General features: G+C 38.8%; 5 protein-coding genes across 8 annotated transcripts in view; 2 read left to right on the plus strand and 3 right to left on the minus strand.

Moving 5' to 3' along the window:
• retn (retained) overlaps nucleotides 1–13,964 on the plus strand; it is a 78,990-nt gene extending 65,026 nt beyond the window's left edge. The window contains exons 5-9 of the mRNA XM_086907012.1: nucleotides 8,569–8,752; nucleotides 11,665–12,026; nucleotides 12,847–13,174; nucleotides 13,275–13,471; nucleotides 13,569–13,964. Coding sequence (XP_086763138.1) covers nucleotides 8,569–8,752; nucleotides 11,665–12,026; nucleotides 12,847–13,174; nucleotides 13,275–13,471; nucleotides 13,569–13,741 — 1,244 coding nt within the window. The 3' untranslated portion in view covers nucleotides 13,742–13,964. The remainder of the gene's footprint in view (nucleotides 1–8,568; nucleotides 8,753–11,664; nucleotides 12,027–12,846; nucleotides 13,175–13,274; nucleotides 13,472–13,568) is intronic.
• A 4,079-nt stretch (nucleotides 13,965–18,043) lies between these two features.
• Ada (adenosine deaminase-like protein) lies at nucleotides 18,044–19,978 on the minus strand. Of its 2 annotated transcripts, none has more exons than XM_003696817.4 (7): nucleotides 19,615–19,978; nucleotides 19,411–19,541; nucleotides 19,133–19,324; nucleotides 18,808–19,045; nucleotides 18,572–18,707; nucleotides 18,374–18,474; nucleotides 18,044–18,308 (listed from the first exon to the last, which is right to left on the minus strand). In XM_003696817.4, the coding sequence occupies exons 1-7, from the start codon at nucleotides 19,651–19,653 to the stop codon at nucleotides 18,108–18,110; spliced, it is 1,038 nt and encodes a 345-aa protein (XP_003696865.2). In that variant the 5' UTR covers nucleotides 19,654–19,978; the 3' UTR covers nucleotides 18,044–18,107. The 2 variants fall into 2 exon arrangements, with proteins under 2 accessions (XP_003696865.2, XP_086763105.1); XM_086906979.1 differs by having other exon boundaries at nucleotides 18,808–19,063; nucleotides 19,615–19,850.
• On the minus strand, nucleotides 19,891–22,432 carry Alg-2 (Apoptosis-linked gene-2). 2 transcript variants are annotated; one of them, XM_003696819.4, is made up of 4 exons: nucleotides 22,128–22,432; nucleotides 21,334–21,440; nucleotides 20,822–21,090; nucleotides 19,891–20,738 (listed from the first exon to the last, which is right to left on the minus strand). In XM_003696819.4, the coding sequence occupies exons 1-4, from the start codon at nucleotides 22,181–22,183 to the stop codon at nucleotides 20,637–20,639; spliced, it is 534 nt and encodes a 177-aa protein (XP_003696867.1). In that variant the 5' UTR covers nucleotides 22,184–22,432; the 3' UTR covers nucleotides 19,891–20,636. The 2 variants fall into 2 exon arrangements, with proteins under 2 accessions (XP_003696867.1, XP_003696868.1); XM_003696820.4 differs by having other exon boundaries at nucleotides 20,822–21,129; nucleotides 22,128–22,413.
• A 56-nt stretch (nucleotides 22,433–22,488) lies between these two features.
• On the minus strand, nucleotides 22,489–24,401 carry wol (Dolichyl-phosphate beta-glucosyltransferase wollknaeuel). Of its 2 annotated transcripts, none has more exons than XM_086906980.1 (5): nucleotides 24,206–24,401; nucleotides 23,841–24,015; nucleotides 23,581–23,762; nucleotides 23,393–23,501; nucleotides 22,489–23,310 (listed from the first exon to the last, which is right to left on the minus strand). In XM_086906980.1, the coding sequence occupies exons 1-5, from the start codon at nucleotides 24,266–24,268 to the stop codon at nucleotides 22,868–22,870; spliced, it is 972 nt and encodes a 323-aa protein (XP_086763106.1). In that variant the 5' UTR covers nucleotides 24,269–24,401; the 3' UTR covers nucleotides 22,489–22,867. The 2 variants fall into 2 exon arrangements, with proteins under 2 accessions (XP_086763106.1, XP_003696866.4); XM_003696818.4 differs by having other exon boundaries at nucleotides 23,581–23,777.
• Nucleotides 24,334–25,424, plus strand: LOC100871473 (uncharacterized). Its single transcript, XM_012490903.2, has 2 exons — nucleotides 24,334–25,070; nucleotides 25,165–25,424. Exons 1-2 carry the CDS (start codon nucleotides 24,850–24,852, stop codon nucleotides 25,346–25,348), a joined length of 405 nt encoding a protein of 134 aa, XP_012346357.1. The 5' UTR covers nucleotides 24,334–24,849; the 3' UTR covers nucleotides 25,349–25,424.
• Nucleotides 25,425–25,485: the final 61 nt, after the last annotated feature.

Genomic DNA, 25,485 nt, shown 5'->3' on the forward strand with positions numbered 1-25,485 from the left:
CCGGTAGTCCCACTTTCCGGAGTTGTCATTTTTCATCCCCGATTTCGAACGATACAAACGTCTCGAATCCTCCTTCCTTCTCGGAACGAAACGCGAGCTCGTTGGAGGAGTTGGAAGGAAATGCATGATTCGCGCACCGTAATCGGGGTTCGAAGATAGGTGGAAGAATGGCGCGTGAAATTTGGACGCGGAAAGGAAGGGAAGGAAGGAAGGAAGGAAGGAAGGAGGGGCGGACGTCGTGGCGGCACACCTGTCCAATTAGTCGTGCGCTCGTGCACGAATTCGACCTACATTTTCCATGGCGGCGGCGCGGCGGACAAGTGACCGGGTAGCTTCCAGCATCGCGAGGGAAGAAACGAGAGAGAGAGAGAGAGAGAGAGAGAGAGAGGGAGAGGATGCGAAGGGAGGGGAAGGGAAAGAGAAGCGGCACGGTTCTCCGGCACGTTCCAGTGCTATAGATAGCTCGCGCACGCGAGCCGAGCGAAAAGCATTTAGCAGGATGACGTTCGCACATTCTAGACGTCTCGACGCCGCCGACCGTTTCTCCGACTCTGATCATCCGTTACGTTCCCGTGACGTAATTGTCGAATTCTTGCCCACCGACACCTCCGCTCCTCGCCTTTTCTCTCTCTCTCTCTTTCTCTCTTCACCTTCTCCTCCTCCTTCTTCCTGCTCGCTTAGACGCGAAACGGGCGACAAGAATGATCGTTTGCACCGGGGACGGATTGATTAATGGTGGAGTTTTTCGCGATCGAGCCCCCTCCCCTCCCCCTTTTTCGTCTCTCGAAACGAAAAGATGAAAAGAAGAAGAAGAAGAAGAAGAAGCGGCGGCGGAGGAAGGAAGATGGAAGAAACGGGAGAACGGGTTCCCCGTGTGCGCGCAGGCTGTGGACGACGACGCGGTGCCCGGGCGTGGGAAGTGAAATACGAGCGTTGTAGACGGCCAACGGCCATTTCCATCCTGCCGGTTTAGTATTGGCGGCCCACTAAGTCTGAACTAATTTGCTTATTAATATTTCACAACAGCGCCGATCGCTCTGGGGGTTCTTGATATATCGTCTCCCCCACCGCCCGGACTACCGAGAACCCTCTCTCGCCCTCCTCACCTCCCGATCCGACCCGCCCTGCCTCGCCTCGCCTCGCCTCGCCTCGCCACGACTCGACTCGCCTCGCCTCGCCTCGCCACGACTCGCCACGACTCGCCTCGCCTCGCCTCGCCTCTTACCTCGTTTCTACGCCTGCCTTTCATTCCTTCTTCCCATTCGAATGGTACACACAACAACCGGTACCTTCGACGAAACCTTCTTAGTTACGAATCGACGCTCTCGCCGATTGTTTTACCGAGACTTATCCCTGACTGGCGCCACCTTTCTCTAAATGGTACTTATCCTCCGCTTCGAGGTTTTACGATCCATCGAGCCGATCGAGGGATCGGCATGCAATCAACGAATATCGCGGGTCAAAGCTCGACGAACTTTGTTTAACGAGCTTTTGTCCAAAGACGGAGGAACGACGGCCGCGTCGCGAGGAGGTTGTTCGACGGAGATAATTACCGCGCGACGAGCTGAGTCGCCGCGATTAACAACGTGGTTCGAGGCTCGGAGCCGTATCGGCGCGTTTACGATCCCTGACGAATTCGCGTCGCAATACAGAGGAGAGGAGGAGCAGCCGGGTCCGCGCACGGCCAACAACGAGTCGGGGATTATTTGGGTCGTGACGGTGGCCGGTCGCGGGCTCGCCACGGGCTTGAACCCTTATTCTGGCAGAATGACAAGCGCGGATCGAAAGTTATTTCTGCGCGGTCGATATATAGGTTGATTTACGCCCCGGCATCGGACAATAACGCGACCAACCGCAATATCACGGTTCGCGTTGGTATTTTATAACCCTGTAAATAGCCGCGAAGACGACGCAGCTTCTCGGAACTCTTCGATTCTCGAGAACTCGCTACGAATCCTCTCTCGCCCGTTTCGTTGTCGCTCCTTTCCAATTACCGATCCCTCCACCACCGCTTCTTACTTTCCCGCACATTTCTCTCGCATTTCCCTCCCCCGAAGAATCTCTATCTTGCTTCGATTCTCTGCCACGTCCAACTCGGCACATTGTTGGCAACCGTTCCTACTCCAACTCCTCCCACTCGTGAATCCTTCGCGATCGCGAGACGAGTTCGTCGTCGTCGAACTTTTTCTTCTTCTTCTTCTTCTTCTTCTTCTCCTCTTCCTTTTCTTCGTCTGTCTTCGACGAGCACCAAGGCCGATGGTCGAATTGGTGTTTCCGCTCGAATCGAAGATTCGTTCGTTTTGATTATCGGCGCGATACAGGTCATGATTCGGCGGGGCCCACCCAGGTCGCGACGAAGAAGAGTGGAAAGTGGCGAATGGAGGAAGACGGACGAGGTGGAATTATCCGCCCTCGGATCTCTTGTTTCGTCTATCTTGCGTGCCCTCTTGATCCGCGGAAACATCGCGAGGAAACGCAAAGTGGAACGAATAGGATTCGGTACGGATACTAATTTCGGTGGACAGCTGCCTCGCCGAAACAAATGTCAAGAACGCGCGAACGTTGAATTATATAAGATTAGACGTCCCGTTCCCCGCTCTCCTCCAACTTCGATCTTGAACCACAATGCCAAGAATATTGTCGTTGAAAGCGGTCGTTTGCTCCGTTTCGTGGAATCGGCATCTTTTTCCCCAGCGCCGCATTGGAACGCGGCCGTTTTATTAGCGTTGCGAACGAATTAAGTAGCTTGCTCGTTTCTTGGGAAACGCGAAAAAGAAAAAAAAAAAAAAAAAAAGAAAGATTTGAAGATATTCGGCGAGAGAGAGGAGGAAATGAAGCGGGGCGAGATCCCCCTTCGCACGCGATATAAAAGTTTTGTTTCCCTGGAGGATTATAGGAGAGAGGGAGAGAGAAGGAGAAGGACGATGCCACCCACGAATTATAAGCCACACCCGGCAGGCAGGGGGGTTGCCATGCCACCAAAGGAGATACAATTATTTGATCGAGCGAGCAACAAGTGGCCTACCGTTCCTTCTATTTTAGTCGGGGAGATTTCGATGCCTCGATAGGGAGGCTCTTACCAACGGCAGAATTGCCCCCATACGGCGATAATCCCACTCGAGCTCGTGTTACATCGAGATCAACGCGTCAAACCAAACGCTTGGCCAACCTTCGTTTCCACCGATTTTTCGTCCCCGGGACAATGCGAAATTCGATCAGAATCTCTTTCTCTTCGAACGGAAATCCTTTTTTAATTTAAAAAAGAAAAACCGAAGCGGAGGAGGGGTTCATCCTCAACGATCGGTCAGTTGTTCTAGAAATCGAGAAATCTTTCTCAAATCTCGCAGCACTGATAATTTTCATAAGAATATTTCCTCCAAAGATGGATGGAGGATCCATCTTCGAGAGAATTTTAGAACGAGAAAAAAAACGAGGAAATAAAAAGAGAGAGAGAGAGAGAGAGAGAGAGAGAGAGAGAGAGAGGTGTATAATCGGATGGAAGAGGCAGAAACGTGTGCGCGACTCGCGTTTGGCGTGGCAAAAGCGAGAAGCACGTCGCAACCTCCCCCCTCCCCCCTCGCCTCTCCACGCTCCATCGCGACTCCCTTGACAGTTAACTTGGCTAAGACGGATCGTAAATTATGCCAATATTTCCGCGAAATCCTAACAAGATTATAAAGCGGATTGTAGCGGCTGGTTTCTCTCTCTCTCTCTCTCTCTCTTCCTCCTTCTCCTTTCTCGAACCCTTTCTCGATCTGTTGGTGGCCCGGCGGAAGGGCTGGAAGGGCTGGAAGGATGGAGGCTAGGCTCTCGACAGCTTGGAGAAGAGAGGGAAGAAGAAGAAGAAGAAGAAAGGGTTAGGGGAGCGCGAAGGAGGAGGAGGGCATGGCAGCTCTCTCTCTCTCTCTCCGGGGTCGGGGGTGGCCGAGAGAGCGAGAAAGAGAGAAAGTTCTATTTATAATGCGTTTGCGTCTTTGCAGGGGCCCCAGCCGGTGGAGGCAGTAAATGTCGCGTGTATTTCATATGAAACTCCACCCCCTCCCGGCTATTCTTCGCAATGCCAATCTCGGTCTTTTTCGTTTCGTCCGATAATACCGGCCGCTAACAAAGTTAAACCGTTCACCCACGAACAAAGTCTTTCCCTCCCTCTCCCTCTCTCTCTCTCTCTCTCTTTCGAGCCCTTCCCCTCTGTCGCGAGAAGGGCAATTATTATTGTTACTATTATATCGGGGAATCATCGTTTCTCTCTTAAGAAAAGTTTATTAATAAACGGGACTACGAAAGCCCGTTTTTCATTTTCACTTGCGTATATTCGACGTGTAATTGGAGTGTAAGGCTATTTTAAGCTCTCCAAATGTTCCCGAACGAATAGTTTTCGAAGGGAGACGTTTCGATTCTCTTCGGATACCATTGCCCCAACACCACAAATTACCTCGTAAACCGTGCGTTGAAAGTAGCAGTTTCGTTTCGTTCGTCGGTATTTACAACCGATCGAAATTCACGTTGCGAATCTTTTTAGAAAAAAAAAAAAAAAAAAAAAAATTATCAGACGATCGAGAGATAAATTGCGAAAGTGACGATCGCGTTTCGTTCATCCCGCGCGAAGTTCGATAAAAGCGAACGCGATGCGAATGATTAGCAAACCAACGATGGATTATTCGTTGCTCGAATCGACGATGACTCTTCCATTTTCTCCTTTATGGTGAATAAGTGAATAACACGATCGGCGAGACGATCGGCGGGTGTAATCGACGAGAAATCGACTCGCGATACGTATACACACATACATCGGAGGGGTTATATTGCAGCATTGGCGGGCGGATAGATTCGAGGGCCGTGGTCACGCGAGATTCCGGGAAAAGTCGTTTCGCGCGCGTCCCGAAAGGGGGTTTTAAAGCAGGCAGCGCGGGTCGCAGTTTCTGCGTCGGTTAATAAAGGCCTCTCCGACATAGTCGATCGTTATTAGATCGGGCACTCCTTCTTCGGCCCGCCAATCTTGCCCGCCCAATATACTTCGCGATAACTCGTAAAACGCAACATTTTGTTTCGTATACCAATTACCCCCACCTCGGTGGGTATCGAGGGGGGCCGCAGAGGTGTGCGCCGCCGCATCGACCGCGTTCCGCACGATCACGTTCCAATAGAGAGAAAGAGAGAGAAGAAGCTCGCCGTTACTCGACGAATGTTAGTCCAAGTTTCGCTTCGTGGGGATGCGTGACCTGCGTAAAAGTGATCGAATATTTAAGAGAGAGAGAGAGAGAGAGAGAAAGAAAAAACGAAGGAGTTCGGAAAGTGGAGGAGAAAGAGGAGAATTCGCGTATATCCGGCGTCGCGATATCGCGCGTCTCTGCTGAATATGGATTAGGAGAAGAGAGAGAGAGAGAGGGAAGACGAGAGCGTTCCTGGATAAAGGAAAAAATTAGCAGGCAAGTTACGATCTACCGTCACGGGTTCACGCTTCGCGACTCCATCGCAATCGTATCGAGCCGATACCATTTCTTCTCTCAACGTTCCTTTCCAACGTTTTCCAACGGGTTACCCGCTCATCGTGGAGAATTTCGTGGAAAAATTCGCGGAGAGGCAGGCTAATAATACGCAAATACGGATCGTGGCGTGGACGGAGGAGACAGTGGGATGGCTCGTGTGGTGGTGGTGTGGTACCCTCGGTTCCCGACGAAGCGCGCGAGAATTATGTATTACACCGATAGGTACATAACGCCTGTACGCCACGTCGAATGGCTACTTTGACTGGTCGGAGCGAGCGTGCAATGGCCACCATTGCGGCTCGCTACGGCTCGAATACAACGGCGGGACGCGGCCGCAGTGGCGGCGGTGGCGGCGGCCATTATAAAAATAACTGCTGATTGGACGCCCTACCAAGAAAAGTCGTAATCGCATCCTGAAATGCTTCTTCTCTCTCTTCCTTTCACCTTCCCTCCTTCTCCTCCCGCTCTCTCACTCTCTCCTTCCCCCCCGTTTTCTTTTCCCCTCGCCATTTCTTTCTACTTATCTTCGTATCTTCTTCTCCGTCTCCCCCCCTCGCCCGCTAGATTCCTGTCGAACAATGAGACCCATTCCTCCCGTCGACTTCCACACCTTCTTCTCTTCCCTGGTATCGTCTCCTCTGGAAGGAGAAGCGTACCCGCGATACATACCCGCTCGGTCATCCGTTTCTCGATTCCTCTTCTTTCCTTTTTTTTTTTTCTCTTTCTTTCTTTTTGGAGAGGAGCTCGAAGGGGTAAAATCTTGTTTTCTGTAAAATCAAAGGCTCTCGAATCTCTCGAATTTATTCCCTCGAGTATATGGAGCGAGCGAGCGCGAACCGGCCATTTTCCTCGAGGAACAAGGGGAACAAGAGGGGAATGATTTGTGGAGGAGCAGCAGAAAGAAAAAGCACGAGATACGTGGATGTATCGGGTGGGACGACGAGGGGGGTTCGCGAGGCTCGTCGTCGTTGGCAGGAAACGCGAGGAGGATAGGAGGCAGGGAAGAATCGGGCGCCATTTTGCGAGGCCAGGTTTTATCGCCGCGCCCTATATAGGAACATTATGCCTGGGTTGCCGGGTTGCGCGTATATCAACAATAATTGCAGGGCCAATAATAAAGCTGGAGGGACCACGCTCGATAGCCCGAAATTGCCGGTTCCCCTACCCCGGCCTGCAACGTTTTATTGCCTCCGCTCGAGAGGCCGGGAATGGCGGCAGCCCCCTTCGTCCTTCTCGATGGCGGATAAACCATCCTCACGATGCCACCGTATATACCCGCTCGATCATCCTCATCCTTCATCTTTTTCAACCGTCAGATGGACGGGAAGGAAAATCAAAGTGCGGAAGAATATTTGCGGAATATTTGTCCGCGTTTGATTTCTCGACGCGAACGGAGGAAGGGATTAAGAGAGGGTGGACTTCGTTCTCTTCGTTTCTTTTCTCTCTCTCTCTCTCTCTTTTTCTCCTTCATCGCTGGTAGTCTGTCAAAGGAAAAGTTCGCTCGGTAGCGCGAGTTCGTTGTTATTATTAGAGATACCGACGTTGTTCGTTGCCTGTTCACGTTATATTATTCTTTTTTGCCATCGCTCTCCGGGGTATGTTGGTCGTCTTCGTCGTCTGCGTGCTCGTCGTCGCGTGGCGTTCGTTGTTGCCGATGCTGCTGTTTTGCAGCAAGGTGTTTCGTAGGAAGAATCGTTGGCGAGCTCGTAAAGAGCCGCAAAGGAGAGCTCGCACGCGCGATAGTCACGAGTATTGCCCTTGTTAACGCCCCGTTAACTCGAACCTCTGGACAAACTCGTAAAATTTACCGGCTTCGAGCCGGTAAGACTACCACCGCGCGATGTACAACGGTTGCCGGTGAATTTTCGCGTGACTTTAAATCGAGCTGGAATTATGTGTTTAGTGCTAACGTCGGCCGAGGCATCGCGATGCGAGAATATCTCCTCTCTCTCTCTTTTTTCTTCTTTCCTCCTTTTCCTCGTTCTCTCCACTTCGCGTTTTTACTTCTCGCCTTTCGAATCGACTACGGCACGAAAGAAAAAAAGGAAAGAAAGGAGAGAGGAACGTAGTAGAACGTGGTGAAATTGAAAATTCGATCGGATTCGATCGGATCCCGGCCGTTGAACGTGTTCGATTATTCTCGCCCATGAACCCGTATTTACGAGAACAACGAACGGATCAAGCAATACTCGTAAACTCGACGTTTACATACGCGTTGTCGAACCGCGTTGAGATAGTCGCAAAACTTGTTAACACCCCGTTAACACGGATCGAACAGCCTCGTAACGCTCGGAATTGTCGAGTGGCCATTGACGGCGCTCGTTCCATCGAACGACGAAATTTTCGTCGTGTTATCGGTATTGATTGTGACAACTTTCAACTATTTCAAATTAATTCCCTCGATTTATGAAAGCGGTAGTTATAGTTTTCCTTGGCGCGATTCCACCGCGCGTTATCTTAAGTACCGATTAAAACTCGCGTAAAAGCTCGTAAAAGGCTCGTTCGTTGTTGGCGCGCGAGCGAGTTTGCGATAATTTCGATATAATTGCGATTTTGCACGCGGTCGGCTCGCGTGAAAAAATATTCGCCGGATTATCCACGCCGATCGATCTCCATTTCCCCCGTTTCAACGACCCCTATTTCTCACCCTTCTCCTCTCTGCTTTAAAACCCAACCATTTTTCTTTATTCTATTTATTCTATATATATATATATGTGTGTGTGTGTGTGTGTGTGTGTACAAGCTCTAGCTCTACGATACACGACGGGTAAGAGAAGATCGTAAAAGCAGCCGCGTTCGCGTGATCGTTACGAATTCGTTACTGCTCTTGTTAACGCCCCCTTCGCTGCAAGCCTTGGACAAACCTCGTAAAGTTGGAGCAACATTCCCGCGCGAACCATCGTCGAAAATACGATGGCCGAAACCGATCACGCGACTTGGAATTCTCGCCAACACTTTGTTCGAGTTCGCCTCGAGCTTGATCGATACCTTTCTCCCTCTCTCTCTCTCTCGTTATCACCTTCCCTCCCTCCCTCTTTATTTATCTTCCCCCCATTTGCTTGGGTAATTATCTTGATTTCAGGAACACCTATCAATCGACTGCCGATCATGGCGAAGTCGGTGCTGGATCTGTACGAATTGTATAATTTGGTCATAGCGAGGGGCGGCCTCGTTGACGTGATCAACAAGAAGCTTTGGCAAGAAATCATCAAAGGGTTACACTTACCATCCAGTATCACTTCCGCTGCGTTTACTCTACGTACCCAGTAAGTAGATTCGTTACAAGTTTCTCATCCGGGACGCTGTTGTACACCGTCGTTGCTCGCGATTCGAAATCCCCTTCCGGGATCGTTTCCAAGTGACGTCTCTCCCCCCCCTCCCTTGGTTCCATCGAATAGTCGATCTCCCTTTTTTCTCTCCTTTCTTCTTCTTCTTCTTCTTTTTCTTCTTCCTCTTCTCCGATCGTTTCTCATTTTTCTCCTCGTTTCTCGAGAGTGGAATTTGAAGGAAGGAATCGATCGTGGAGACGTGGAGACAAGAGGATGAAAAAGAAGGGGAGGAAGATAAGTGGAGGAGATCAAAGGGTGGGCCGGACGTGTTCCGTTGTTTGGGAAACGCCGCACTATCATCATTACCGGTGGCGAACGGGAGCGGGCAAACGAGGACTGTTTGTGTGCTTAAGATGGCGGCTTGTATCAGGAACGGCGTATGTTCTCCGCGTAACAAAAATATACGGTCCACAAAAGAAGAAAAAGATCGGGGGAGGGGGAGAGAACACGATATATTAACGCTCGTGTTGTTGTTGTTATTGTTGTGCGAGCACTCGAAACCGTGGAAACGAGATAGCCGGAGAGGAAGAGAGAGAGGGGCGGCCGGCCGGCTCGTGCCGGTGGTAACCCCATTCGTCACCTGCCGGAGGAAGGAAGGAAGAAGTCGACGCTCTCGTCCTCCCTTTTATCTCGAACCTTCGATCGAAATAAAATAATCTTTCTCTCTCTCTCTCTCTTTCTCACATTTCTTTCGACATTTCCGGGGTATTATACGCTCGCCAACCTTCGTACAAATTGATATAAAATTCGAACGATCGATTTGCACGTCGAGGAACCAAGTTGCTCGAATTCGATACGAGGGATTTGGAGGCGCGAACAGCTGGTTCCTCTCTCGCGAGGTTAATCGCGCGGTTTCGCTTACGTAATGGCCGTTCGCAGCCAAGATTTATCGGGCTCGTCGCCGCTTCTAAATATTGTTCGACAAAAGGGAGAGAGAGAGAGAGAAGATCGGGTATAAAATAAAAGGAGGGATCTCGAAAGGAGGAAAAATCGTGGAGAAACGTGTCGGTGAACAGATGGCGAGGATGTCCGCGAAGCGGAGCGCGACGCTGTGTTGGGGGCCGAAACGTGAATTACACGGGTGCGATGCTCTCTCTCTCTCTCTGTTCTCGAATCACTCGTGAAAATAACCCTGGAACGGGCGGTGCGTGACGCGCGACGGAACGTCGGGACGCCGGCGCATCCATCATTCCGGCAACCGGTTATCCCGAGGCGGAGGGACAGGGACAGACGGAGGAAACGAAATTGTAAAGGGAGACGGCGGAGAGAGAGTGTATCGCGGTGCCTACACGACTATATCGAGCCACGCGCCTTCAACGTGTAATTATTTATACCGCGAGGGAGGCGCGCGCGCCACGCGGGGACCGCAACTCTTCTTCCATTGTGCCCGTTTTCAACACGCCGCGTTTGATTCCGCCCGACAAATTTCCGACGCGACGAGATGAACGGCACACCTCGATATTTTTGCAACAACGTAGCGAGCGACGTACACACGTTGTTAGAATCTCGAGAGAGCGAACAAGTCAAATGAAACTCGTCGAAACTCGTGCCAACACGAAATACCCGTTGAAATTAGCTCGTTAAGAGGGAAAATTCCCTCGGGAAGATTTTGTTCCGTGGAGATGAAGGAGAGAGAGGAAAGAGCGCTCGAATTTTGAATTGGAATCGAATCAGCCCCGGAAAGAGAGATTTATAGCGGGTGGACACCTGGAAGCCTCGCATGCTCGCACGGTACCAGTCGAAAGGGGAACTATTACGGGGTTATAGTGGTTGCTGCACGCACGAGACACCGAGTTTTCGAGGTTCGTCGTCGAGGGAGAACGGGTGTGGAAAGAATGAGAACAAGAAGACAAAGAAGCGAAGGAGAAGAAGGAGAAGAGGAGGAGGAGGAAAGAACCGGGCCGAAGGGTTAGTTCGGCCGCAGTCTGGCAGACAATCGTAAAAATCGAACGATCCCTACGCGAATTATAGGCCGCGGTTCTCGCCAATATGTCTATCCACGAAAGTGTGTGCGAGCGTCAGTCGATCTGCTGCCACCTTTCGCAACGGCCCAACCTTTCTTTCTTTCTTTCTTTCTTTCGTCTACCTTCGATAAAATAAAAATATCTCTCTTGGCATCCCTTTTGCCAATTCGTCCTCTCACGCTCGTTTAGAAGCGTCGCGATATCTTTTTTCTTCGATCCCGAGATAGAAATTCCAAGTAAATTTTTCCTGGAAGTGTTATTACTTTTCATTTCTCACGTGTCACGGTATATATATATATATAATTTCGACGAGAGACCAGTTTTCGGTTACAAACAACAAAGTTAGCGCGTTGTTTACGAACCGTTTCCAACTACGATTCATCTGTCACGAACGACGGCATCGTTCAGGTGCAATTAGCGGGGCCTGGCCGAGCATTAAACTCGACCGAGCGAGCCACGCTCTAGACGCGGGATTAAATTAAGCGGCGCACACGACGGTACATCCAGTCGCGTTCGGATCTGCCTTGCCAATTTCGCGTTCGGCGAACCGTGCCCCACCCTCTTCCTCCTCGATAACGGGATAATACCGTCTCCCCTTTTTCGTTCCACCTTTAGAAAAAAAAAAAAAAGGAAGGAAGGAAAATTGGACGAATCGTCCTGTGCGACGATTTGACGACGACGGTACAACGACTCGACTCGACTCTGCCCACCTTGAAGCAATATTGTTTTAGAAAGCGAGCAATAACGGTCCGCGAGCGGGAAATCAACACGTCCGCTTTCTCGACGCGACGTGTCTTTTTCCCTTTTCTTTCTCTTTTCTCATCTTTTCTTGCTTGCGTTTATTTATTTTTTTTTTCTCCTCTCTCTCCCTTCCCCTTTTTCCAGGTACATGAAATACTTGTATCCGTACGAATGCGAGAAGAGACGACTATCGACACCGGCAGAGTTACAAGCGGCGATCGACGGGAATCGCCGCGAGGGACGACGAAGCAGTTACGGGACATACGCGGCGAGCGGTAGCACGACGAGCGAGGGCCTCGTCCAAAGGAATCCCCACACGCCCAACTCCTTGGCGTTGCACGCGCAAATGTCCCCGCTGTCTTTGGTCACGGCAGTTGCAGCCGGTGGCCAGCACCATGGATCGCAGTCATTGGTGAACGGCAGCGCTGCGCACACCCCATTGCCTCACCACCCGCACCATCCTCAACACTCGCAGGGCCTACCGGGACAACAACCACCGAATGCAGGTTAGTGCAGCAAGTACTCTACCGTACTCTTCTTCTTCCCTTCCTTTCTCTTGTTGTCGCCCGCCAAATTCGCGAAAAGTGAAGAGGAACGAGTTGCGTCGTTCTCATTTTCGAGACGAGACGAGAGCCTCCTGGCGGAAATCGAGGAAATGGAGCGTGGAAAGGGGACGGAAGGAGGGAGCGGCGGGTTTATTTTAAATCGGTTCCAGTTAGGGTTCCAGCCCTCCCCGGAGATGATGATGATGCGAGAAAGAGAGAGCGAAGGAGCCGTAATTGATTATACGATCCTCCGGGAGACAGGCGTTAACGGATGACTCTGGCTAACGAGCATTCCTACTTCCCTTACCCCTTTCTTCCTCCTTCTCGCCCCTACCACCATCGCTTCGCCACCCTTTCACCCGACCAATTTCCCTCTCCTACCACCACCATCGCCACCCTTCTCGCTCGCGTTCGCGCCGCCCCTCCGATTTCCATTTCCGACCTACCCGTTCGCTCCTCGCCCCGATAAATTCGTCGAACGGGAACAACGGGTCGAGGCGAAACAAGGGGAGGGGAGAGGCGTGTACACGGACAGACAGTAGAGAAACCGCAATTCGGATAAGTCATTCGTCGGAACGAGCTCGTCGAGAACCGATCTTCTTCCCCCCCCCCCTCCCCCTTTCTCGATCACCAGAGCTCTCTTGCCAGACAGATCGTTCTCAGCCCCTTCGATTCTCATTAACAGTGTCTCCGCTTTTAGAACTCCGCGGAGAAAGAAAGAAAGATAGATAGATCTCTATCCTCGCCCTTCGTTTTGTCTGAACCGTCTGTCACTACGTAGGACCTATACCCGGAATGGCGCCATCCGAATTCGAAGCACGCATGGTGGAATACGTGAAACTGTTGAACAAGGAATTGAGAAGCGGTACACCGCCACCGATGGGGCACCGGGCGGGGAGCGCGTCACCCCCGTCTTCGACGCCGTCGAGAGACGGGGCGTTCAGCGCTCTCGAGATGTCCCGATTGACCTTGTGGAACATGTACAACAACAACACCCTGTATCCAGGAGTGGGGCATCAACCACCTATATCGCCTCAAACGTCCCACTCCCCGCTACCTCCGGCCTCCAGTCCTGAACCTCAAAGGGAAGCACTCGATCTTGGACTCAGGTGAGTTGTTTGTCGGTTTTTCCCCGTTTCTTCTTCTCCCCCTTTTTCCTCTTCTTTTCGTCCTAACCCTGGAATCAAGTCGCGAGCTCCTTTTTCTCAGGTCATCGCCTGTATCCTCGCCAGCCAGGCAAAGTTCACCCTCTTCGGGTGGTAGTATGCAAGTCGTCAAGAGGGATACGGAACTGACCGTCGCGCCTGGACCTCCCCCCGCTAAAAGGTTACTCTCGGATGAGGACAGTCCGCCTGAGAAGAACGCCCCACCCACTCTGGGCACGCACATTAAAATTTCGAATCGAGGTAACGGCAACGATTGCTCGAACCTAACTTTCTTCCTCCCTCTCTCTCTCTCTCTCTTCTCCCGGCGCAACGAGATTCTTGGTTATATATTTTCCAGGTGACGGCAGAAACGGTGACAATTCCTTAGTAGTCAGTATGGAGTTGAACGGAGTAATGTATCAAGGTGTTCTGTTCGCTCAAAGTGACAGCAGGTCCACGAGCAGTACAGCGTCCACCGCCAACAACAACAATAACAATAACGCGAAACCGTCGCGGAGCGTGGTCTCGTGAACGCTCAACGTGAATCGTCGAGAGCTATATCCGCGAAATATATAATAGCTCTCTGTACAGGACACGCTCCCTCGCGTCGGTTGTTAAGTAGCACCATTAATATTAATAAACAAAGAGTCGAGAGTGTAAGCGGTATAAAGGGTGTTGTATAGGGTGTAAAGACTTGGTTTAGACTCGGTCGGAGGACCGCTCAATTTCTCGCATTGTCTTTCCTTTCGTTCAACCCGACGATATGATTAGGAAAGGGGAGGGGGGGAAGGGAAGAGGGAGCGGGGTAGGGTTGGGTTGGGTGGGGTGGGGTGGTGGGGGGGGGATACACGTGAAAAATAACGATACTTGTACGGTTGAACTGGAACAGAATGAATTTTCTCTTCGAAGAATCTTGACTGGAAGCACTCGGCCAAATAGATTAACCGTTTTTCGAGTATAACGAACTTCCGAACCGGATCGATCATTTGTCTTTTTTTTTTTTTTTTTTTTTTCTCCTTTTTTTCTCCTCCTTTCTCTCTTTCGTCACTTTATCAATTATCACCGAATCAAAACATCTTAACTTATTTATTATTATTACGATTTGCTGATTTCTCGAGACTTGAGGCGGCGTTTGATTATTATTATTATTATTATTTTTTTTTTTTTTTTTTTTTTAGTTCTTTTCTTTTTTTTTTTTTTCCTTTCTTTTAGTTTCGTTTCTCCCTCTGCTCGGGAAATCAGCCATCTTATTTTATTGCAGCGTTTTAAATCAGCATGCGTGTGTGTATATTTGTTAACTTTTTACCACGATATTAACTCGATATCACCGCGAATGTAAAATAAAAAAAAAAAAAAAAAAGAAAGCAAAGCAGGTGTGTGCACGTATGTATTTGTGCACACAAAATTCACACTTCGATCATTCTCTCAACGCACTCCCACACGCGCGCACACGAGCTCACAGTATACAGTACGAAGCGATTGACGATGTAATCGATGATTCATCATTAATATTATTATTTGTAAAGGGAAAATATTTCGGAAAAAAATTGAAAATAGAAAATTTCGAACAGATTAAATTTGTATGGTATTGATCGATACGTTTGTACGTGAAAATATACGAGGCATCGTATATTTCTTGTATTTGGAAAATGGAATCATATATTTCTTGTATTATATTAATCATTTTTGTTTATTATTATTATTATTTTTATTTTTATTTTTTTAATACGAAAAGTATGTAATTCCATTTTAAAAAAAGGGATATCTAATTTTCAAACGTACCACTCTCCCTCTACTCCAAGAAAAATAGATAAGAAATAAGAAAAATAAATTCATCTAAATTAAAAATCCGAAATATTTTTATAAATAATAATATACATATCATACAAATCAAAATGATAATGTCAGATGCTTGATCTGTGTATATATATATATATATATACATATATATAAATATATATATATATATACACACCACCATACACATATACACACATTCATCACATATGTATATGCACACATCTTCTTATATACATAGACAAATGTCCATCTTGTTGCTCGTTCGTTAAGTATGTGTACATAGTCGTTCGAATACATTTTTCTTTCGCAAAAGGGACAGAGCTCAGTGCGACAGTTTACAAGAAGATACGCCATTATTATAATTATAATTATTATTAATTATTGATTATTACTATTAGACATTAGAGAGAAAAAGATATTATGTATCGTGATTTTTATATTATACGCACGAGTAATTTTTATTTTCTTTTACTTTCTTTTCGTTGTAGGCAGATTTGTAAAAAAAAAAAAAAAAAAAAAATCAGGCGGTATCGATACGTGATGGTTTGCTTCCTCTTTTTACAAGACATACGTGTGGATTAACTCCACGAAATCAAACGAAAATTGCGAACGAACGCAAAAGACGGATCGTTACAACCCGTTTCTTCCTTTTTTACTTATTTACGTTTTCGCGTTGTTTTCTTTCTTTTTTATATTAAATACGCGAGAGGTACGAGCGATTATCATAAAAGCATTTAACCGAGTAGCATTCAAATGTTTCGCTCGCACTACGTATTTCGCATTTTTATTATTATCGTACGCATCGTCGATCTTTAAGTTCTTCTTTTTTCTTCTTCTTCTTCTCTTTTTTTTTTTCTCTAACGATAGATAATCATGTTTTTTCGATGACTAGGGCCAGTTCAATAACGATACCGCAGCCAACGGGACTGTGAAACGCTGAACACCCAACGTATTATAAATGTATAAATATAGCAACGTTTACTTTATATTAATGCTTAGTATGTAACGCGCAGAAGAATCATACAGAATTAAAAAAAAAAAAACTTATCCCCTTAGAAGATAAGCGCATTCACAAAGCGTTCAGAAAATGAGAATAAAAGCATCCTTAGTCATAGTTGTTAGGATACAAACTTAGCGGAGGTAAGATATTAGAGAATAATACGCGCGACAGTAATACAAAGTACATAAGATAGGTAAGAGAGAAAGAATTTTGCGGACAATTTTTTGTCAGTTTTTGTCAGGCGGATATTGGAAAGTGAATACAATGTTGTTGGCTTATTTGATGGACTTTCATATTGATAACGATGCGGTATCGAGAAGGAAGAAACTGTTTTATTGTTTATAGTTCGAAGGTTAGCCAAAAAGACTGTTATATAGGACGAATATTATATATGGTAGAAATAATTTCTTATTATGGTTATTAAGAATGATATTATTGTCATCGTCAATATTAATATTACGACTATATTGCTATTATTCCTATTACTACTATTAGTATATTATCCAACTTACATATTTACTATTATCACCTTGTTATGCCGTGATAGCGAATAACGGTTCTAATAAAAGGACAAAAAAAAAAAAAAAAAAAGAAAGAAAAAAACAGAACGTTCGCATCAAAATTATAAAAAAAAAAAGGAATCCTTGTTGCTCCCTATTTTTTTTATGTAATCGTAAAAAATTGACCCATTTTTATTTGAAACACTTGATCTAGTATAAAAAAGGAAACATTCTCATTGCTCACTTTAAAGTTGGCAATACGTTTTAATCTTTTCAATCTTTTCTTTTCATATGATAAAAAATTCGACTTTCATTTTTTTTTTTTTTTTTTTTTTTTTAATCGATTATGGAGAACATGAAATCATTATATCGATCATAAAATGAGCAACAAAAAGAAATTACATGCAACATTATACATAGTTTCATCAGTCGATTGTAATTTTGATAGGGAGATAATCGTTAGAGTTTATCGAACTATCTGTTCGATGCCGACTTGTAAGTATTACTAATTTTTTCTTCAATATCGAAATAAAAAAAAAAAAAGAATACACATTTACAGACATAACATTGTAATAATTATTATAAATGTTGTATATACTACATACAATCTTGACAAAATAAACATGGAACTCCTGATGACATTTAACTATTTTAATCTCCGTAAGTAGCAACTTAATTATCTGTAAATCCATGTAAATCCATTAATATCATAACGAATAAAATCGATGTTACTTTTATATCAATAGTTCTATAATCTCATTTCTCCTTTATATGATCATAATATTTTTTTGCATTATTAATCTTTATAAGAATTTTGTTTGTTAGATCGAACAGAAACAAGCTATGTAATTAGTTCGAAAAAATTCTGATTAAGATTTTTAATCAATAGATTAAAAAAGAAGACAATAAAGGTTATCAGACATTGGATTGTCTTTCGAACATAAATTTCAAGTATAAATTTTGCAAAGCAAGTATACACAAAGAAAGAAAATAATGGAAAGAGGATAGAAATACGAGAAGCGCCATCTCTAGAGTGTTGCGGATGAAATACAAATATAAATAAAAAGAACAAATAATAAGAGAAGGATAGAAATATTGACATGTCGTTAAAGATAGAAAATAGAACATGGCCTTAAGATGGCGTTGACTGTTAATTCTTATCCTATCTCTATTCTTCTATTATTTATTCTTCTTATCTATATTTATGTTTTATCTGCGGCATTCTAAAAATGATGCTGATTTCACAATTTTTAATCTATCTCTGTCCTTTTGTTTATTACTTTCTCTTTTTTTTGTCTATATTTCTTTGCAAAATTTATGCGTTCAAGAGACTGTTCCGATATTTAAGTTATCATTTTTTTTTTTTTTTTTTATAACTTATCAATATCTATTCAATTCAATATTTATATATATATAAAAAAAAAGAAATTATTTTTAAAATTTGTTAATTTTACTAACTTTTATGATTGAATTATTATAATTATGATATATCCTGCATTTAGGAATGCATTTCATAGTTTTAAAACATTCGAATTTTTTGAGAATTGAAATATTTGATTTTTATTAATTTTATTAGGTTATTATATTCGTTATAATTTCATTCTTTAATAGTATACTCTTTACAATAAAAATTTTTGATCTTAGATAATAATATTTCTTTTTCTTCTGATGTAACAAAAGCATATTGTACGGATGATAAACAAAGTTTTATTAGTTGTTCTTGGCTTAAATTAAATGTTGAACTAGCTATTTTATATTCCTGAGATAAAGATGTATGAAAGACACCTTTGTCATCAGTCTAAAAAAAATAAAATATACTTTTTAAAATTTGATTATTCAAAAAATGTTAATAATTTTACTCACACTAAGACAAATAGGATGACCAGCTTCAAATAAATATTTAAATTGATGAGATTCATAAGTAGGTACAGTTTTACATCGAACATTTGAAGTTAAACACAATTCTAGATAAAAAAAAAATAAATAAATACAAAATATTCAATATATTTCTGTATAAATTAAGTAACAAACTTTAAATTAATATAATTTTTCCATTCTTACCTACAGGAATTCTTGAATTAATAAGCAGATTAAATAATTTATTCGTTCCTTGCAATGTAGGATGAACACAAGTGCAATGTCCCAATCTATCTGGTTTAAATTCAAGAATATCTATTGTTTCTGTTTCATTCGAAACCTATATAAGATAAATAAACTTATATAAGATAAATAAGAAAACATTTAATTTAATTAAAAAGTCAAATTAATTTTTAATTTAAATATTTGTTTAGTTTCACCTCTGCACAATGAGCTGCTATTTTAAGTCCAGCCATTCTAGCTTTTCTTAATAACTCTAAAAAAATACTTCCTGTCATTGGATCTCCACTGAGATCAAGTCCAACAATATATTGTGGATATTTCTTCATAAAATTTATTGCTAATTCTATGTTTTCTTGTGCTGCTTTATATCCTTGCTTACGATTAACAGATATTAATAACTTCAATAATATATTTGGAAAATCAATTTTGCAGACTCTATAGTTATAAAATAATCTAAATTAAAAATTTCTTAATATTTTGATTTTTAAAAAATAATAAACATTTTAGTTAAATTATATTTACTCAAATGCTTTTATGATTGCTTCTACATATTCTTGTTTTGACATTTTCTCAGGAATAGCACGAGGTGTGCTTCTAAGTTCCAAATATATTACATTATCATCTTGGAATTCTTTAATTGTGTTATAAGTAGCATGAAAAATTGCCTCTGGTGTTACTGTCAATGAATGAGCTATATCAAATACTTTGAAACATCTACAAACAATTATACATGTTTTTTATAAAATAATAATATAACACATTTTAAAATTGGAAATTTAAAATTGTATTGTTATTCGTACTCCTCTAATGATGAAAAATTTTTCATGCCCATAAATATATTTTCATAATTTCCTACTTCAGAATTTTGCATTTTGTATAATTTTTTCAAAGTATCCGCGCTTAAAGATCCATTCAAGTGAGCATGAAGTTCCTATAAATACAGAAAAAATATTTTTTAATTACAAACATTAACCTCTATGTTGCAGATTAAATAGATTACATACCAATTTTGGTAAAGAATGGCAGAATTTTTCTAAATCCATTGTAAATTATAAATCACTTTTTTTATATATGTATAAATATTTTCTTTTATTTTAATGTATCGTCTATTTCAAATTATTATTATTATATGAACTGATAATCGAGCGAATTCGAGAAATGAATTCTATTCATTATCCTTGCGTATTTTTTATAAATTTATTTTTTATATTTTTCATAAGCAAAAAAAAAAAAAAATGAATAAATGAATGAAAAAAATAAAAATATATTCAATTAAAATATATGTTTGCAATTAATTTAATAATGATAGAAAATTACAGAAATGTAGATTTCGTACATAATTTGAAGTAATACACAATAATCATTTATGATGATATTTTAAAAATATACAATAAAAATAATTTCAAATTCTTAATTATTTACTTAGATAAGACTTAAATATCATTTGAAATGCTGCAGTAAGAAAATATAATACATATTAAAATGTATTAAAACATTAAAATATATCTAAAGATATATATGATAAATAATTTTTAATATATAATTGACATTTGTTTTTTTTTACATTTTAATGAAAACTATTAGTTTAAACTATTGTTTAAAAATATATATTATAGACAATCTTTTTAATTTATAGACAATATTTTTTTAACTGAAATATGTTCCATTTTTAAAATCTATTATTTATTTTTTAAATATTCCTTTTCTTTCAACATAATTAAATATTTATTATTTTCGTTTTTCTACAAACAGAGAATAAAATTTAAATATTTATGTTTATAATCAAATTTAGATATATGTATACATTTTTTAGGAATGTTTATATATATATACAATTGATTATTTATGATTTCTTAGTTAAGATTTACATATAAGCATATTGAATGTATAAGATTTTAATTTTGATATGAAAAGTTTTTTTATGAATAAATTCATATTTCCAAATTTGGCATCAAATAATTCGTATTTGTGTAATAACATAATGCCAAAGTAGGCAAGAATAACATTGATGAAGCACAAAAATGACTTATATTTTAAGATTGAATACCATGCCTAAGAATTGTTCATAGTGAATTGTAATAACACCATCTAGATCTGTATCCAATTGTCTGAAGGCAGCAGTCAAAGTCTAAAAGATAAAAAAAATTAATTTATAGTAATTTAAATGTAAAATATGATTTATACCAAAATTCTATTCAAATGTATACTTACATATAAAACTACACAGCACTGAATAAAATCATCAAAATATATAGTTCCACGACCAGCTCTATCATATTTGCGTATAAGGGTATCTATAATTTGATCTGATAATCTATATCCAAAATTTGTAAGAGCTGTTTTTAATTCATTTCTATCAATATTTCCACTATTGTCCCGGTCAAATGATCGAAAACAATTTTGCCAATCTGTTACATATTTCCATAGAGCTCCAAATTCTTCAAAACTAACTGTTCCCTTTTGATTTTTATCGAACATACCTGAAGAATCAGGATCAGTTTTGTCAATGTCAAACATACCTGTATCAATAAAATGAACTAAAGATATATTAAAAATAGTGTAAGACCATGCGAATCTACTCAAGAAGTTCTGTTAAATATATTCATTTACATATTAACACATTAACATATTAAAATTTTAAAAATTAATATAAGATTTTTAAAAAGTTAATATTACAATTTTATCTGCATAATTATAATAAACAATAAAATTACAATAATTACCAATCATTAAACGCACTGTTTCTGGATTAAATGGTGTCCATGTTCCATTTGAAAGAGCTTGTTGTAATTCATCTGCAGTAATTGCACCAGATCTGTCTCTATCAACTCTACAATATACAAATTAAAGAATATTAAACTTTTGTATATGTGATATTTAATAAATAATTAATAATAATTAAAATTTTGTTATTTATAATTATTTATGAAATAAATATTCATATTATAATTTTATGAATTTAATATATTAAAATTTTTGGAAAGGATAGATTTCATTAAATTTATTTAATTTATTAAATATTATTTAATAGTATAAAAAAAATGAAAAGAAACAATCTCTATGACCTTGAAAAAAAAAGAAAATCGAAAAGAAATTATTGTATCTCTATAATTTGCAATCTTACATTGACTATAAAACTAAAAACTTTTTAACTTATTATCCCAACTTATTCAAAATCATTAAGATATGACAAAGTTTTTTATTATTTCTTTTTCTTGTTTATACATCATAAAAGAATCAAAAATCCTTCAAATCTATATGAAAGATTTTTGATAAAATATTTTATTTTTTAATGTTATTGAGATATTTTCTTTTTTTTTTTATTATATACAAATCATAACAAAATGTTTAAAAAATATTTATTGAAATATACAATGTAATTTTCGAGAATTTCATTTATAGTTAAATAATGAATTTAACCTATATTTATATTATATTTAATATAGTTATATTATATTACTAATTATATTTCAATATTAACACTGTTAATAAAAATAATGAAAAAGTTTTAAAATACCTTTGAAAAACATCCCAAAGGAATTCTTGACTAGGCATAGGCGATACAAATGACATCTTTTAATTAACGTTTATCTTTATAAGGTATAAAATTCAAATAATTATATTCAATCGTTATTTTACTTAATGTCACTTTACAATTGATTACACTAACTAATGTTAATATAAATTGGATTCGTAGAAAATTTCGTAGAAATAAAACACGTCACAAACACGTCATACCATAAGAAATTGTGTAATATTAAATATACGAACCATACTACATTATATATGTAGTATTTATGTATAAGATACATATATATAGTCATTTATATATGTGTAGTTACTAGTTAATCAGAGATAGAAGAAAAGTTACTAGAAGCTTCTTTTAAAATTTTAATGAATTTATTAATTAAATCGAAAATATTTGTTTACAAAATATTATTCACTAATTATGATACATGTTATAACATATTAAAAGAAGAAATATAAAATAGAGGTAATATACCTTGTTAATTAAATTAATTTACAATATTAAATAGTTTTAAAAACATTAATAATAATATAGTTTCCTCTATGATTATGTAAAATAAAAATTGTTTTAATCGTTTATAAATTTTCCTTACAAAGGAAAAATATTTTTATATATCAAATATGATATCTTTCTAATTTTAATGGAAAAATGTGAATCAAATAAAAGTACATATTGAACAAAGTATATTGAATAGAAATTTTTATAAATATTTTAAGTTGCATTTGTTTTTACATTCGTTTAAATCTTTTTATTTTCCATGCTCCAATTCTATATTTATACCAAATAAAAAATAAATCTTTCCCCATTTGTAACCAACTCCAGAAAGGTACAATTTTGGATCCTTCAATTTCTGTCCAGTTCACAGGAATCTCCGTAATAGGAATATTTAACATTCTTGCAATATATAACATTTCTACATCGAATGCCCAACGTTCAATATGTAAAGCTTGAAATACAACTTTTGCTGATTCACGTGTTATAAGTTTAAAACCACATTGTGTATCTTTAATACCTCTTACACCCCAAAACCATACTAAGAAATGAAATCCATGCATTAATAACAATCGAAAAAAAGTTCTTTTGGCAGTTTCTTCTTTTTCTAAATGGGCTCTTGATCCACATACTATTGCATGAGAGTAACTAATTTCATTTGGTTTAGTTATATAATCAACTAAGAAAGAAAAATATTTTTTACATTATATATATATAATTAATATATATTATTATAATCTATAATTTAAAAAATAACTTACATCCTAAAATACTTTTCAAACTGTTATCTAATTTTTCTAAATCTTTAAACTTTGTAGCACCATCTGCATCTGCAAAAAGTATTACACTTCCTCTTGCACTTAATATACCCTTAAATAAAAACAATTATGATAGAAAATGAATAATAATTATAGAATTTAAAATTTATAACATTTTACAAATTACAAACCAGTCTTACTGCTCCACCTTTTCCTCTATTTTTAACAAGATTCAGTACTCTAATATTTTCATATTTTAATGCATACTTATGAGCTATATCCATAGTTTTATCTGAACTTCCATCATTAACTATAATTACTTCGTAAGTACATCCATTTTTTAATCGCTTTTCCAAATATTCCAAACATTCATCTAACATTAGAGGCACTATAAATTAAATAAATGAATACATGTTTCTATAATTAATATTATTAATGAATCAATATTTACATCTTTCTTCTTCATTATATGCTGGTATTACAACACTTAAATGTACACTCCATTTTTCATATAAAGATGGAAAAGCTTCTATACTTTTTGTTTTTAGATTTAAAAAATATTTTTCTTTTTCATCTCGCCATATTTCTGGATATGGTTGTGTTATCATAAATAATGTTAAAGAAAACTGAAAAGGCATATAATTAATTTTATTAATATTTCAGAAAAATAATTACAGTTATTTATATGTAATATATAATAATAATAATTATTTATGCATAACATATTTTTTAAATAAAAATTTAATGAAACAACAAAATTGCCACGTTTAAACAAATTTAAATAACATATAAATATGATTTAACCTAAAAACGTACCATAATTATACATATTATTACAAATAAAATAATGTAAAGAAGTAAATATTCCAATGATATCATTTTAATATTATAATATTTTTAAATACTAGCAAAAAATACTTTACAACACATATATGACTTGTTTCATAGCTTCATTTCTTCTACCGCCACTTATGCCGTTGAACTCATAGTTAATTTGTATAAGTTTATGAATAGTTGGCTACACTAAGTAAAAACTTTTATTGTTTATCTTTTCATTGACAATGAATTTTTCTATTTAAAAAAAAAAATAACCACAAAAAATGTGAAATTTTTAATAAAAACAATTAAAATTAAAATAAAAAATTTAATAATTTTTTTATTTTATGAATTAGATTTTTAGTATTTTATAGAGAAAATGATAAGAAATTGATAATAAATATTTGCATACTAGAGGGCGTTCTATATATACACACATATGTTTATATATAAACATATATAAATATATATATTTATTACGTTTAAAAATTAAATTGTCAAAATACAATAAAATATATCTTAATTAATATTCACATCTATATTAATTCTTTATATCACATTTCTTTAATTCGATTTATTGTACGTGTTTTATAAAATAATTATAAATAACATATTTTATAAGAATTAAAATATGAATTTAAAAAATGAATTCTGATGAAAACATTAAAATGGATAGAATGAAAACTATTTTTCGAGAAAAAAATATAAATAATATGAATAATATTGTTAATTTGGAAAATGATGAAAAAAAGCCGAAGAAAAAAATAATTATAGAAGTAGATGAAGATGATCCATGTCTTAAAGATAGAGATTTAATAGAAGAAAAAGAAGAAGTTACAGATGTTACTTTCGGTGAAGATCCAAGGTAAGTTTGATAGTATTTATTATTCTTATTTATATAATTATAATTAACTTTTCTGGTGTTTTGAATAAAAATAATTTTCAATATTCTTATTCAGATTTCAACAACAGAATCAAACGAAACGTTGTTTTATAATGTACGCTGATTTCGATCGTTGTGAAAAAATTTTAGGAAAAGGAACAACTACATGCGCATGGTTCAAACAAGTTTTTCAATCTATTTGTCCAAACGATTGGATTCATCGATGGGATGAACTTAAAGCTCGGGGCTTAAAATTGTAACAGAAATATAATTAAAAAAAATTTTAACAAAGTTAAAAAAATTTTTCGTAAATAAATATATAATTTAAGTAGAAAATAGTAATTTTTTTGTTATACTTATAACAAAACTTAATTTTTAAAAATAAATAAACTCACAA

Source organism: Apis florea, unplaced genomic scaffold, assembly GCF_048593485.1.
Source record: "Apis florea isolate Af1SG1 unplaced genomic scaffold, ASM4859348v1 contig_2495_pilon, whole genome shotgun sequence".
In the NCBI taxonomy this organism is placed as follows: domain Eukaryota; kingdom Metazoa; phylum Arthropoda; class Insecta; order Hymenoptera; family Apidae; genus Apis; species Apis florea.